The sequence below is a fragment of the Rhinichthys klamathensis genome, unplaced genomic scaffold (genome assembly GCF_029890125.1).
Source record: "Rhinichthys klamathensis goyatoka isolate OS25496 unplaced genomic scaffold, OSU_Roscu_1.1 h1tg000104l_1, whole genome shotgun sequence".
NCBI lineage: Eukaryota > Metazoa > Chordata > Actinopteri > Cypriniformes > Leuciscidae > Rhinichthys > Rhinichthys klamathensis.
This window is the reverse complement of record NW_026606643.1, coordinates 3852236-3869068: the sequence shown is the minus strand read 5'-3', so window position 1 is coordinate 3869068 and position 16833 is coordinate 3852236. Positions and strand designations below refer to the sequence as shown.

The following is a 16833-nucleotide window of genomic DNA, read 5'->3' as shown; positions in this document are numbered from 1 at the left end:
AGGTAATTTGGTGGTTATTCAACTATGACTAGACATTTTCTGAAAGTATACATTCTGACGCAGTGTAATTTTCAGCATCTCAAATGATGTACAGTACATTAATAGCATTTTGTGATGGAAATTGTACTAAAATGGCGGACTCCTTTGTCTTGCTAGCACTTTTTCTAGCAATTCATGTTCTAAATAAAAACATTTAATTCATATTTAACTCTTTATCAAATCAATGATTGGAAATATTGTTTGCAAGTTTGAGTAAAAAAATGGTTTATCTTTGTTGAACTTAAAATATATCTCAGATTTGTTAAATTCGTTCTATAGATACCTCTGTATATCTATATATTTCTACTTGATATGCTAAAGCCAATGTTAACTTGTGTACTTTACTTTTTTTTTTTGTAGGGCTCCCCCTCACTAAAGATGTTTCTAGTCGACTATTAGTCCCTCATTTAATACATTAGTCAAGTAGTTGGATGGTTATAATCTTAATTTTATTACTTAAATATATACTTGGAGAGTGGCATCGGAAAATGGTTTCAGTTTTAGGGCTGAGAAAGAATATTATATGTGACATTGTTACATTATGGAGAAAAAAGAAACCATAATGAGCATTAAAATATAAATTAAGTGCTTTGCACCGGCAAAAGCAATGATTATGAATGTGTCGGAAAAAACAGCAAGGAGACTGTCTGAACGTTTGAACGATTTATTAATAAGCTAGTGTTTTCTGAGTTAGTGTCGGCTGCAAGGATGAAGTTGGTGACGCCGACTCTCATCTCTGCAGTATAGTGGATGCGACACTATAAGAGAGAAATGCACATTGTTACCTTAAACATATCATGCAGTAAGTGCTAATTCAGCTTCTGTACTCCGCACAAACACTTGGATATGTGCCTAATAATAGCGCATATTTATCCAGGTTAACGTTAGAGCGAGTGGCCATGTAAAGAGACTACTATCCAACTTTATCCAACCAAATTAGTCTTTTAAAATTTGAAATAACTACTTCTCGTCGACTTTTTGGCATACAAATAATGTAGACGCATATTAATTATCACTGGAAATACCATGAACTGTTCACATTCTCGGTTTTGCTGTTGGGATGTTTGCTGTCTGTAAAAACATTTACAATACATTTGATTCATAGAGTCTGTTTTACTTCAGAAACATATGCAAAAATATGATGTCATTTTTACGTTTAATGGGAAGTGTTTTAGCGATACATTTCAAACTAGAACTGTTAATGTTAAAAAAGCTAAAATCTTGATACTTTATTGAAAACTTTGGCGAATAAGGGACTGTATGGCTCGCTATTTTGGTTTAAAGTCTGGCAGGGATTTGGAGGGCGTGAACTAGTTTGTTTGCCCTATTATTCTGTAACAAAGTGAGACTGTAATTGTTTGCAGGGCAGCAATGTCGCCGCTGGCTGTCTTCAGGAATGCCAGACTGTCCTGGTGACAGAATCCAGTTAAACCCAACATCCCACTCTTGCTTTTCTAATACCTCTATTATCTAAAACTGCTAGAGGGAACCAAAAAATGATTAAAGGATTGACATCAGTCAGAAAGAAGGTGAAGGGGAAGGTCGGTGAAGGGGGCAGTGTTGCAGAAGGCTTATCTCGTTCTTTTCACTTATTTGTTTGAGGAGGTGTGAGCATTTCTTCGTGTTCGTGGTGAAATATAGATGTTAAATGTATTTTCACAATTCAACCACTCTAGTTGCATGGTAATCAATGATCTCCTGCTTTTTTCAACGAGTTTGTTGAACCTCAGTTTGATGAATAAAATTATTCTCTGTGACTCCCTAAAAAAATATATTTATTTAATTTATGATATTTTTAAAAAGGAAAAAAAAAGGCCTTGAATAATGCAGTATATTTAAAAACTTTTTCGAAAATAATTAAGATGTGTACGTACACTCATATATTCAAGATGTAAGGAAAATGTTATTACTTTTTACCTGATTGATAAACCACATGATATTTTTTATAGTCGTTAAATGTCTTTGGTTGGAAATGGCATACAAATATATTTTTTTAAACCATATGAAACAAACATGAATGCAAAGAGTAGCCTACATTTATTTTTCTTTTTTTTATTAAAATTGTGGCCACTTTTATTTGACCCACACCACACATTGCAGTTTCTATGTTATTTTGGGAGTTTTTAACAGAATTATGACTAGGGTCATCAGTTGATGAAAACATTTAATTTAATTGCATGATATGGTGATTAATTAATTATCAATATCTTCTGAGAAAGCCCACTAATGAAGATTATACAAGAACATTGTTATTCTGCCAGAATAAAGTATAGTAAATAATCAAAGTCAATATATTGAACATTGTGAGTTTGTTGGTTTTTTGAGGTAAACCAAATGAAAGAATCTACTTGAATATTGCAATCCATCTTAAAATTATATCTTATGTAACTAGACTGTATTGTAGTTTGATTAGGCTATATGTGGCATTTGATGATCAGTCTAGTGATTTCTTTTTTTAAATGTTTGCCAGTTAGTTCTGTCTGGCTAATGATCTCTCTGAAAGGTCTCATGCGTGGTGTGTTTTCAGCAGATTGTGCCACTGATAACGAGGCAGTGACAGCAGGGACGCCAGCGAGCAGACTGTGAATGTCTCTGTGTGGACACACTCCACTGAACATTATTACAGAAGATCTGCAGGGCTGCATTTGAGCGTAATTGCGCTGTTGGCAGCGGCGTGGGGTCCCACGTGAGATACAGTTGTTCATCTCTTAAAGGGACGTCAAACCTAGAGGCTATAGGGCTGAGCAGAAAGGGACTTGGGAGATAAGCTGTGACTTATTAGACAACACTATTTCTTCCTGTTTAACATTATCTTGGTTATGGATTATTGGATAATGTCCATTAGGTGAGAACATTTTATATTATATGCATTAACCAGAGCATGGAAATAATCCTAGTATGTGGCCCTGTCCCAAATGGCACACTTGATATTGGCTTATGGTCTTTGCTTCCAGGTGTCCCATTTGTCATTTCTGACATTCAGGATGGTGCTCAGGAACGTACTTTTTTTTTTTTTTTTTTTTTTTTGCTGCACTCACTGGTTTGAAATTCCCAGCGGACGATCAGCCAACAGCACATATGCAAAAATGTAGACGCATTAATATCTGGTTACATGTGATGTAATGAGTTTGTTTCTTTAGCATTGAAATATGACTGAGATCAGCTCTATCCCCCTCACAGTGTTTGGATTTCTTTCTCTCTTTTTTTTAAAAACATTTTTGGCCTGAAATCGTTTTTTGAGAGTACATCTGTTCAGCTCTGAAAGCCATAATCCAGAGAATGAAATTATATTCCAGGGAAATTGCATTAATACAGGGAAGATTTGGCCAGATAAGAAGGGATTAAGTGCGGTAAAAAAAATGTACAGTTCAGTGTTTGATCCACAAATTATGGTTATTGCCAGCACTCAAAACGATTCTGGTCTGTGTATTCTCTGCAGTCAGGTGAGTTTCACTTATAGTCATGTTTATCTTGAGCAGTGGAAGCACTTTGTGAGATAACCCCGATAAACATACCCAGATAAGTGCTCAATAAAACAAGTATACATGCTAAAACCTCCCTGTGTCGGGAAATAAACAAGCGGAACAATGGGCCGCATCTCAGTTGTGTGGCAACACCCAGATCATGAAATATGTATAACTTTCATATACTGCATTGCTCATTTTCAAACAAAGAGTCACTGAAACCTCCTGAGGGAAGAGTGTGTGAGGGTTTGTGATGCTACACATTTAGTCCCCTTGGTTACAGTGATGTTTTTCCATCTTGTGCCACTGACACTGTTGCAATGCTAACAAGAAAAATATACCGAATACATGCCGGAATGGTGTAATTAATGTTGTTCTCTGTCTGTCTCTTAGGTTTGGTGCAGCGGGGTGGGCAGAGAGGCGAGCGCATGAGGAGAGGGCGTCCTGAGACCCCCATCTCCACCGCTCGCACACACACGTTCACGGACACACCGCGCCTACAGCCCTCCAGCCGCCATGGTAAACCCCTCATCTTCTGTTTGTGTGGCTGATTGAGTATCACGGTTTTGTTCGTACAAGGTTGATGTCTAAATGACGAAATCTCCCTTACACGTGTTTCTGTCCAAACCGCTCTAATCTAAAACGAGTTAAGATGTGATCGAGAAAATGTGATGGGGAGTTGAGAGAAAGAGAGAAAGAGAGAAAAGGGGGGGGGGATCAGCGTTTGATTAATGGCCCTCACCTCCGGCTTGTGGAAGCAGGGTCTCATGGGAGAGTAGGGCTGTGCTGTTTGAATTATTAAAGTCTGAGAATTGGGGGGAGGTTCATAAATAACCCAACATAATGAGCGCCCTGCTAGCGTGAGCTCTAATGCTAACCCAGCTTTGCCACCGCAGCCGGGGTGACCTTGGATATGCACACGCAGGCGCATACACACGCACACACACCCAAGCGCTTCCCACTGCTTTCCTTCTAGCAGCTTTCAGTGTCTTTTGATTCTGTATCTGTATTGATTTATTGTGCACATAACGAGGTGACCTTCCTGGTTTCACTCGACTTCCTGTCAAAAAGTGTGTGTATCTCTGGGCTCTGCCACTTTGGCCACACACACACACAGAAAATGCACTAACACACACTGGCTATGTGTCAGCTTGACCCTACACTCTCTCAAATAAACTGACTTTCAGAACATTAAAAAAAGCTCTATTATGAAGCTAATGGCAGTCTGAAAATGAATGCACAATTCTGAGTATTGTGTTTCTGGCTTATAGACAGGTTCTGCATTTTGTAGGTGTGGTGTTTTTGAATGTCATAGAAAATGATTTTGCTTGTCCCTCAGTTTAAAAAAACAAACAAGCAAACATTGTGCATTAACACAATAAATGTTAAAATAACACACTTTTGAAAACATAGCCACAAAAGTTAAACCTTATACCGTGTGGTTTTTCTGTGCCAAATGATATAAAGTCTGTAAACAACTTTAAAAAAATGTGCAAGAATATGAAAATAGCCTTTTACAAGCTGGAGCCACTTTAAAGCCTGACTAATAATCATTATAGGGAAGAATTTAAGTGCTTTAACAAAAACGCAAGCTTCACATTTCAGCTTTTTAAGCCCTCTACTTCCATTGTATGTGGCTTTTTGTTACCATGTTTTTATCGTAAAAAATTAGAATTGAATCAAAATAATTTTCAGTGCTAATCAACTTGTTACAAACAGGCCATCTATATAGAGCATAAACTGCTTGCTTGCTTTTCTGTCAAGTTGTGTTTGTATACATTTTGAAAGCGGCATTCCCCAGGTCTATGTTCTAGGGCCGCTTGAGATTTAAACAATTTGGGCATCAGAAAGCTGCTCACGCACACTGCCACAGTCTGTTTGTGTCAATCTCACCACACACACACACACACACACACATACTCTCTCACTCATCAAGAAGACCTGCGTCAGTCAACAGCTATTTGTGGTTAGCTCAAGTCTATGCCTATAAGTCTATAATAAGTAGCCGCACAGCTTTGCAGATCATTGTCTGACTGGAAGACATTTTAATTAGGGGTGTGTAATTAATTTATTACTGAACACTGACCTCAAATATACACACAGAGATGACACAACATGCCAGTACCCTTGTGCGGTTATCTATTCCATCTGATAGGCAGAGCAGGAGCTATAAATAGACATTACTACCATAAACACTACTATTACAGTGACATTTTTAATAAATAAACCATGCAAAATATACATTTCCCTTTTAATGGGCTTGATCCTTCTGTGCGTGCATTTGTCCATCTTACTCCGTTCGATTGAGATCGGTTTGTGTGAATGGGTCCCAAGTGTGCCATTTGTTAATCCAGTGGTTTGATGAAACTCTCCTTTGCTTGATTATACTTGATTTCTTTGTCTCTCTCGGTCTCTCTCTCTCCCTCTCTCTCACACATGCATGCGTTCTTGTTGTCTCTTTCTTACTCTGCCCCCAGGTTCCACAAATTTAAGATTCCTTTTGCAGTGAATCCTAATAGAATCTGCTACGAATCAAATAATATCTTGCTCTGTGATATTCTGATTTTTCTATTTGTTTGTAGAGAATTATACTATTATGCTATTCTCAGTTTAGCCTCCAATTAGTTTAATAATCTTGGGTTTTGTTTAGTGTAAGAATGATCTGTTCCAAATTACAATAAAAACGACATTTGCAATTCTGTACCCAGACGAAAGAACGGACATGAAAATGACTTTCAGAATCTTTCTAATGTAAATTATTTTTTCGCAATAATTGCCACTTTATTAGGTACACCTGTTCAACTGCTCATTAACGCAAATATCTAGTCACATGGCAGCAACTCAATGCTTGTCATTTTGGCTTTGTTTCCTGAAGCATTATTTTGCTTCTCTTAAGGTATGATAAAGAGACACTCTTGCATAGACCTTGTTCACAGCAGCGCCGCCATGCTTGCTTTTTAACGGGAATGAAAGCGAGGCTGTGAGGGATAGACATCTCGTCAGTGGCTTGTACTGTTATTTAATGTGTGTTTGGATTGTTCTGATGACTAAACACTGCAAAAATATCTTTTCGAGAAATTTCAGTTGTCAAAAAATCCAAGACAAAATGAGCTGTGGAAAATTATTGTGATCTAGGACCTTTATACAGCTTTTTACAGCGGATGCCTTTAAAAATACAGTAAGTCTATCCCTCGCAGCCTCGCTTTCACACCGGTCATGGCGCTGCTCTGAATAAGGTCTATTGCGTGTTCATGCGTTTTCGGGGGCGGGGCAATGAAGGGAGGGGTGTGTTTGTTTGGCTTAAATATCAACAGTTTTTCTCAGAAATCGCTTACTGCACCTTTTTTCATTGCAGCCCAATGTGTTTTATGCAGTAGTTGAAGATACCCAACACTATTGTAATACTGTATGTAACCATTATTCGTACTAAGCTTCTTTCTATCCTTATCCATCCTTTCCCTCTCGGTATGATGTGATTTAAGATGCAGTGCTCTCTGCTCCTCCTTAGCTATTTTACACTCTTTTACACTTCCCAGTATGTTTTACGGCCACTCGCAGGCGGCCATTAGGAGCGCCTCATAAACCCTGTTAAATACTGGCCTGATGCCACAGAGAGGCCGCTGTCACTGCCGGGAACGCACAGATATGCATCTTTATATCCCAGCCACCCACTGCTGCAGATGTTGAAAGACACAAACACGTGTAGTTTGTATAGCAGTGTCAAAGTGTTCACTCTGCATCACGGTAATTGATCAACTCCACTAAAGGTTGCAGCCTTCAACCATCAGTGCTTCGCACTCGACAAACAAGCCCGACTGTCTTGTTGAAGCCTCCAGTGTAAAAATGTCACTCTGTGAATTCTGATTGAAACAAATGAATCTTGTATTTCTTTTCTTACTAGTTAAACCACAGCTGGCGTTCAGAAGATGGATGCATCATGTCGTTTTTATGTGTATATTCTGTGAAAGGTCACACCCCCCCGGGAACTGCAGTGGCACTGATATGAGCTTTGATACGCTATTGAGCAAGTCTGCTGTCGAATGTAGAAATGGTACAGGAAGAGCGACGGAATGAAAATGACGGGATTAGGGAATGGAACTCGTGTTGAATAGAGCTGATGTCATTGAGATTCAGGCCCTGTGAAGGATGATGAAAGAATTGATGAAAGATTTGACTGGTAGTGCACACCTACCTTTTTATTTCCATCTCTTTTTTCTTTTTTTTCTTTTTTTTCTTCGTATTTTGCTGCATGCAGAGACTAGCTCTCAATGCGCAAAAATCTTTATTTTTTATATTATCCTTGTTGGTTTGCAAGATAATTGGATTATATGAAAGATGTGCGTAGAAATGTTAGCAGTTAAACAGCTTGAAACATAAAACACCACGAGATTCATCTACTTTTCTCATTTCTATTCATCAAAGAATCCTGTCTTGGCTTCCACAAAAATTTGAAGCAGCAAATTTTACATTTTAAAACAGCTGTTTTTTGAGCATTGATGACTAATAATCAGAAATGTTTCTCAAGCATCAAATCTTTGAATGATTTGTGAAGGATCATGTGACACTGAAGACTGGAGTAATGATGCTGAAAATTCACAGGAATAAATGACATGTTAATAAATATTCAAATAGAAGAAAATTATTTTAAATTGTAATATTTCACAATATTTACACTAAAGTTTTACTGTGTTTTTTGATCAAATAAATGCAGTCTCGGTGAGAATGAGAGACTACTTTCATTTAAACTTCTTTCCTCTAACAACCAATTTCTTTATAGCTAATGCTAATAAAACATGCAAAGCAGTGGCCAAAGATGCATGTGAACATCCCAATTAAAAAGAAAAAAAATAGCCCATACTGATTCCAAGAATGCACAGCTCTCCAAAAAATCAATAAGCTAAGTAACTATCTGTTTTTACACAATTTTCTTTTTTATTGTAATTGTCTTTAAATTGATTGTTAAAGGCAGTGAATTTGTTACAAAAGCGCTGCTTCGATGGCAAAAAGATATATACACAGTGGGGAGAACAAGTATTTGATACACTGCCAATTTTGCAGGTTTTCCTACTTACAAAGCATGTAGAAGTCTGTAATTTTGATCATAGGTACTCTTCAACTGTGAGTGACAGAATCTAAAACAAAAATCCAGAAACTCCCTTTGTTGCCGGCAATTTTGACAATAATGGCTGTATGTTGAGTTATTTTCAGAGGGCAGTAAATCTATAATATACTGCTGTACAAGTCCTCTTTAAAGTGCCATTGATTTCATTTCTGGTTCAAAATTGTATGCATCTTTAACATTTATGAAACTGTCCCATGTTTGCATTATCTCTGTAATTAACATTCACATACACTCTAATTAAGGAGTAAATCATGTCAAGAAAGATTAATTGCAACTAAGTGATTTTGATGAATTGTAGGAGACGGCAGAAACCGCAGTTAAGTAGCTGTTCTCTGGTGTACCAGTGTTTGATTGAACCAGTGAGCTCTGATTTCATCAACAAAATGTCAACAACAATTTTCTTTTTATTGTTAATTAAAACAACAAAAAAAGTGTTTTCATTACTTTAAATAAAATCGACATTAACTGATATATATATATATATATATATATATATATATATATATATATATATATATATATATATATATATATATATATATATATATATATATATATATATATATATATATATATATATATATATATATACTACCTGTGCATTAAATGGTTTTATTGTGCACCTTCCAGCCAATTAGAATCGAATATATCATGGTCTGTCTGAATACTCGATTCTAATTTGCTGGAAGTTGTGCAATAAATTTGTTTAATGCACGGGTAGTTCCAGTTAGTTTAATCAAGTGCACACACACACACACACACACACACCACTTGAACACAGAGATCATAGATCACGCTGCGCACACACAGAATAATTTTTACCCTTTCAGTCAAATATTGTGCTGCAAACATCAATAACAGCTTTAACTTGTCAATGCTGGCAAATAACTATGGTATAAGCGGGATAATCCACAGCTAGCTGTGCATTAAACGATTTCAAAATGCACTCCGCTTCGAGTCGGGTGCTTTTTTGCCGCCATGCATTAAAATAGTTTAATGCACATCTAGCAGTGGGTTATCTCCCTTACACACACACACACACACACACACACACACACACACACACACACACACACACACACACACACACACACACACACACACATACGTGTATGTATGTGGTTAGTTGCATTTGATTACTTACATTTAGCATTATTTGCGCCACTTTTAGCACCATTTTTTCGGTCGCGCCAGTTGAGAAGCGTCTCCCTGAATTCTAATGCAGGAATTGAGGATTTGTTGTTTATTAGATCTAGTCACGAAGTGGGCGACATTACATGAGAGACTGACTGAAGGTAAGAGGCAGTGGTTGATGACAGACAGTAGGATTGTGGGTAAGTGGGAGCAGGAGGGCTTCGTGTCTGATTAGAAGAGGTTGTTGGGTGACTGTCACTGAGCTCAAACTGATTTCCACCCGTGAGGATGATGTAGAACACACTGACACCTGCAGACACGGGTTAATACAGCACATCCGTGTCTGATGGCGTGTTCCCGGGTGTGAGACACGGCTTCGGACACACATGTGAACCTCTTTCTGTAAGCTCTGTCGATGTTACTTCCTTAGACGTTTGTTTTGCCATGAAGGCAAGCAGAGGTGAGTTTGATTGATTAAAGTTTAATCTGCCGCTAAACGCTTCGCTCTAACCTTGCACGTCTGTCTCGCGCGCACTTTACTTTAGGAGATAAATTGAAGAAGTCAGCCAAGGTGATCTTCAGAAGTTGTTAACATAGTGGTGTGTGTGTGTGTAGCACCTTTATCAGTGTTACGGGTATTTGGTTGTTTCTTCAACTACGGGTGCTTTGGTTTCTGTGGACTTGGTTTAGTTGATTTTGTTTTGTGACCTTTATATAAAAAGTCTTAGTTTTAATGAAAATGAACTCCTGAGACATAACAGGCCCTATCATTCACCCGGCAGCCCAGTGTGTTTTTTTTTCTTTGCCAGTTTCAGCCCGACGCAGTTATCATTTTTTACGTCCCGCGCCAAGTTGTTTAAATAGCAAATACATTTGCTCCCATTTATGCGCCCATGGGCATCAGCTGGTCTGAAAATGAGGTTATGTATTGTTTCTTATTATGTTTAATTTTTCTAGCTAATGAGACTTTTTCTCTCTCCGTCAGAGGTCCATTCGGTCGTTCGGGAACGATGACCGTCACGTCATGGCCAAGCACTCCACCATCTACCCTTCCTCTGAGGTCCTGGAGGCGGTGCAGAGCCTCGTCTCCACGGTGGAGTGCGCCCTGAAACATGTGTCTGAGTGGATGGACCAAACTCAAGCCAGCCAATCAAATCAGTCAAATTCACCCAGCACACAGGAGGAGGAGACAGAGGCCAGCGCCGACGAATCACCAGAAGGCAGCACAAAGTGAGTGTTCCCAGTGCATCGTGGGAAAATGGACAGAATCTGTTAGTTGTTGATTTATTGGCTAAAAATCTTTCTGATCCAGAGTCGGTAGTCATATTTTGTGTGTTCTGTCTCAGCGAGGGCAGCAGCTGTAGCAGTGGTCCCAGTGAAGGAGGGGTGTTATGTGGAGTGATGAGGATCGGTCTGGTGGCCAAAGGCCTCCTGATTAAAGATGACATGGACCTGGAGCTGGTGCTCATGTGCAAAGAGAAACCCACCAAGACACTGCTGTGCACCGTCTGTGACAACCTCCCGGTGCAGATCGAGGTAACGACACATGCTCACACCTCTCACACCTGCTGACAGAAAAGCCACATAAATGTAGCTACCTAAATACACACTTGACCGCACAACCTCCTTTACTGGTGGAGTTTTGATCTGCTCAAAAAGTTACTGTTTGCGTTTCATCTGTTAAAAAACTGCAGGGCGGTACACTGCGACTAGTTTTGCCCCGAAGAACAAGAGAAGCTTGTCTGCAATTAAACACTTTTTCCTCTGGATTTGCATTTGTTGCTTGCTAATAATGAAGCACGTATTGTGGTATTGCATTCATTCAAATATGCTTGTGAAGGTGATTTGTAATTATATGTTACCAAACGATTGTTGCAGTACTGTTGCAATTTCTCCTGAACATTTGCAACTGTAACGGCTTCTGTAATTTCTATTTTTTGCAATACATAAACACAAATTGCTGCATAGATTAAGACTTAGAAATGTTTCCTTGGCAACTAAATGAAATAAAATGTTTAATTTGAAGTACTAAAATTAGTAAAGCTAAAACTAAAATAACTATAAAAAAATAATAAAACTGACAAGCATGTAACAAAATGACAAAAAAGTATAATTTAAAATAAATAATAAATTGCATAATAGCATATAAATAATACTAGAATTACACTGAATCTCAGATAAATTCTGTCAAAATTTATTTTCAGTAATTAATTTAGACTGTAGAACAATAATGGGACAAGTCTCTATGGGACAAGACATCCCAGAGGGTTTAAAATCAGAAAGCAAAAATGTAAAATGTGCATTTTTGCGGTTATGAATTCTCACAAAACAAATTGTTATTGGAGCTTTAAAGCTGTAATAATAGTACTGGTTTATGCAGGTGAACTTTCGGTTTTACATTACCAATGTAATTCCTGTGGGAGGAATTTGCTCCATGTAAACAGTACTGTAGATGTCATGTCCCTTTCTGGTTTCTTGCCCCTTCCATGTGGAAGAATATTGTTTACTGATATGATATGGTCATAAAAAGAGTATTTTGATGTAACTTTTACAAGTTCAGTAAGTCAGTCTATCAAGCTAGTCTCAGTTTAATGTGTATGATGTTTTGTGACTATATTTTATCGGAGACTGCATGTTCGAGTGTATTTTAGGGTATTTACACTTATAGTTTGGTTCTCTTCGTTCTTTTGACCCCCCCCAAAAAAAAGATAAATTTAGTCCTGGGTCAGTTAGCATTCACACTTTCGTTTTTAAGACCGAACCAAAAAAGTAAAAATAAACATAGCTCCTTTATGACGAGAAGAACCAGTCATTCTTCAGCATTCTGTCCTCTTTAGGTCACATCTTGTGATATCCCGTCCTGTTTTTGGTTTGTTTAGATGTCTTTGGTCCGTGTTGCATTCATATTTCAGTTGAACTGCACCAGAGTTCGTTTGGAAGTGGACTGAGATTCATCTTTTCAGCGTCTCGGTCCGCTTGTTTGGTGCACCGGGGTTCAGATGGCAGCGTTCACACTTATTCAAATGAACAGAGCAATCGCACCAGAGTTTGTTTTAATCGAACCATTCAAACATGCCAAGTGTGAACACACATTACACTGCCAGAGTTGTAGACTCAAAAATGTTTTGAGGGAAATGAAACTGCAGATTTCCATACAGAGAAAAAGCTGCAACATAGAAAACAGACCTGCTCTATTTATATGCATCATGTGTAATTAATCTAAACCTGCCAGCAACCAGTTTCCCTAATTAGACACTTAGGACAGGCCGGGAGGGTGGGGTGATCTGCGGTGACCCAGTCTGAACCCCCCATCCAGACAGAAATCCCATTAAAGCAGACTGCACTGCCAGCAGGTCAACTCTCTGTATAATGGATCTGTTCGTAATGGAACGGCAATCCACTACTTTGCCTTTCTTTACTTTCTTCCTCTTTCTCTCCGTATCAGTCAGCAATTGAGTGATAGACATGCACATTTCCCGTCTCAGCTGTGTGCTCAAGCGTGTGTGTGTGTGGACAGCCCCCCCAAACCACACACACACACACAAGGGGTCACTGTGGTGGGACTGGGAGATGTAATTGATCACTGGTTTACATGAAAAGACCAGACGGATTGGAAATGTGCGGCTGAAATTAATTGAATGGATTACAAACCGGTTCCCCACATCAAACCGGATTACGTTAAACATTATAGCAAGCATTTGTGCTGTCTGGTTTGTAAATGCATTGTGACGGTGTGACCAGCTGTGGTCATGTGATAACAAAAACCCTTAAACATTAGATTCTTGCCCAGTTTGTTTTAAAGTAGGTGTGTTCTGCACTTTTAACCTTATAAAGCCTTGGTCAAAACTTTGCTGAAAAAACTGTAGTATACAATGAACTACAAGCCTTCTGTCGTATGATAGTTCATACTTTTTTAACAAGTAAAGTAAATTGTAAAGACGTCCCTCTTCAGGTGTTGTATTTTTGATCTGAAATCTTTAATGATTTTTATAAAGTAAACACAGGAATAACTTTTGTATTGTTTGTTATATTTCAAGATGAACATTTACTGGACTGAAGCAACTTTTACTTGATTATCCATAATCACATTTGTGAATATCAAAAATTATACATCAGGCTTTTGAGGAACATTTATTTGTACATATGTTTTGCCCCCCAAAATAAAAACTAGAGCTTTGATTTATAAAACTATGCATTTAAATATCATCTTACTAAAAAATAATATTGCGAGATATAGAGTTACAAGTGATATTTAGATGCTTTTTTTTTTTAAGTAAATAATTTGGCCAAAATAATTCTCTAACAATATGATTGCGATAGAAGTTTTAGAAGTTACTATATAATGATACGTGTAGTTTTATCATGAAATCAACGTTTCATTTAGTTGCTATAATGGTTATTGTCAAAACCAGTATATAGACACCCCATGTCTATATAAAACATCAAATCATTTCCAAATAAAAGCAAGAAATGTAATTTTTCTATGAAATTATCTGTTTAAATAGTTCACAACTCTACACTTAAAATAAAGCCATATATATGATCATTCATTCTGGGTTATTTTTGCATGTTTTTGACACTTTGGAATTTAAACTCTGACCCCTACAGAAATTGACAGAAGAGAAGTATGAGATACAGCACTGTATTCCCGAGGCCGCCATCTTGGTCTGCACCACGACAGAACCCAAACTCACGCTGAAGGTGATGCTCACCTCCCCGCAGATGAAAGACGACTGTGAGACGGAGGAGCAAGGTTTGAGCCTACATGTGACCTACTTCCTTTCTTTTTTCTTTTCTAAACAGGAGGTGAAGGGGAGGGATGGAGGAATGTTTGTGTGTGCATTATTACGATGGTCCATTAGAAGAACGAGCTTTAGTCTCTTCCTTACTCTGCATCCAGAACTCTCTCAGGGCCGTGCACATAAAGCACACACACCAGTGGACTCATCTTATAGTCAAAACACACACACATAGAGCTGATTCAGCATCAGGTTGAGTGGTCTGCGCGCTGTCAGACTCTTGACCCGCGGGGCCGCTCACGGGAGGTGCTGAACAACAGCGGGAGGTAGACACAGACCTAAAAGACAGATCTCCTTTAAAGACGACATGAAACACTTCTGTAATGGGACATTATGAAGTGAAACCAAATATTCAGTCAAGAACAATGTAGGGTGGGACTGTTTATCCATTATTTCATCCATATTACATACTCAACCTGGACAGTAAGAGCAGCCCAGAGCACTTTGGGTACAATTCTTGTAGGGGTGTTTTGTTTTCCTGCCTTTCATCTGATAGTTCTATGATCAATTAAAATTCAAAAGTTATTTACTCACCTTCATGTCATTTCAAACCTGTATGACCTTCTTACTTCAGCAAAACACAAAAGAATAACTGTTGAAGTCCATATAATGAAAGTCAATGGGGTCCAAAATAACACTGGACCCCACTGACTTTCATTGTATGGACCAAATAATTTATTTTGTGTCCATAGATGAAAGTAAGTCATATAAGTTTGGAACAGCATGAAGGTGAGTGAATGATGACAGGATTTTTTTTTAGGTGAACTATCCCTTTTACTCACTTTCGTCCTGTCTTTAATCCACACTTTTTATCTCTCTTTAAGTCTTGACATTGATATGAATGCGTTATGTCAAGTCTGATTTGGGCTTAGGGTTGGTAATTCCTGATGTAGAGGCATTTGAGCTCAGAACACATGAGTTAAGTCAAGATGGAAGTCTGTTATTGGAGTTTGTGGTGCCGTGACCCGTGACTGACCGCTTTGACAGCCGAAGCGGTTGTATCTTTAGAGGATGGCATTTAGGCTATTAAAATTAGAGCTGCAGTGGTGCGAAACGGGCTGTTTCTTTCTCTCGCTCTCTCCCTCATACACAGGCTCCTTGCCTCTTTCACACACACTCACACACATACACACTGTCATACACATTCTGTCGCTCTATGCAAATATGCAAATGCTTTGCCAACGAAAAGGTTGCAGCCCTGTTGTACATGCTTGAGTGCTCTTCGGTTGCAGTGGCAGTAGCAAACCTCAATACTTAAGAAGGTGATAGTTACCTAGATGTGTTATTGTTACGGCCTTCATGGATTTCCATAAGTACCACCACAGATTTCTGCTGAATTTAACAGTGATCATTTGATTACCAAGTAATGAAGTATACTTGGTAACTGTCTTGAACACTGTGTTGAAATTCTGCAAATTTTGACCTAAAATCAGCTTAGAAAATGCGAGAAAATGACCAGTCACATTTGCCAGTTTGCATGAATTAATCCAGGCATTTCAATAGGAATCCACGTAATCTAGAGTTTTGCATGAGGGTGAAAGATTCTTTCCCATGCAGATTTTGCATAGTGAACTGAATTCGCCATGCTGACCAACAGAAAGCTGCTTGGTTTGAAACTAAGTGACCTCTGTGTGAGCTGATTTCATATATCTCTACACTATTGACAAAAGACAATGGACATCTTGTGACTGCACCTTGAGTTATTCAGTTAGCTATCTATAGATATGTTAACCGTTTAACCAACTTTAATCAATTTACTCCACAAGAACTGTTGCTTCAGATTGTTAAAAAACTGACTGTAGTAGCTGATCTTATAGCACCCCTAGTGGCAGCACAGAACATGTAACTTATACTTGTGTTTAGTGATACTGGCCAATATTTGGCCATTTTCATATGATCAACACTGCCAAATAACAGATACAGATTGGCACTGTTAATGAATAATGCTCAATTCTCCAAAGTAAATATTGTTTAAAAAAATGTTGTACATTTTTAGCCTTATATCGACTACTCTGCTCTCTATTCATTGCTATCAGCATTGGGAAAAAATACTATTTTGGTCAACTGCTAATGTTTTTTTTATGAATTTCCGAAAGCAGTGCCACACAAAATAGCATTTGTGCTGCATCAAGGCCAGCGTGCCTTACTCTCGCTCTCTCTGACATACACACTGCCGTTGGTTTGCTCACTCGCCATGCTCTTTGATGTGGATTGTTAGAAGCAGGGGGAGGAAAATGAAAGAATGTATCCGGATTGAATCAATACCTGTGCCAGC

At 38.3% G+C, this 16833-nt stretch overlaps 1 protein-coding gene across 5 annotated transcripts in view; it reads left to right on the top strand.

Moving 5' to 3' along the window:
* strbp (spermatid perinuclear RNA binding protein) overlaps nt 1-16833 on the top strand; it is a 101234-nt gene that overhangs the window by 54610 nt on the left and 29791 nt on the right. For all 5 annotated transcript variants that reach the window (XM_056253394.1, XM_056253392.1, XM_056253393.1 and 2 more), the window contains exons 3-6: nt 3897-4022; nt 10745-10989; nt 11106-11295; nt 14368-14512. In XM_056253394.1, coding sequence (XP_056109369.1) covers nt 4020-4022; nt 10745-10989; nt 11106-11295; nt 14368-14512 — 583 coding nt within the window. In that variant the 5' untranslated portion in view covers nt 3897-4019. The remainder of the gene's footprint in view (nt 1-3896; nt 4023-10744; nt 10990-11105; nt 11296-14367; nt 14513-16833) is intronic.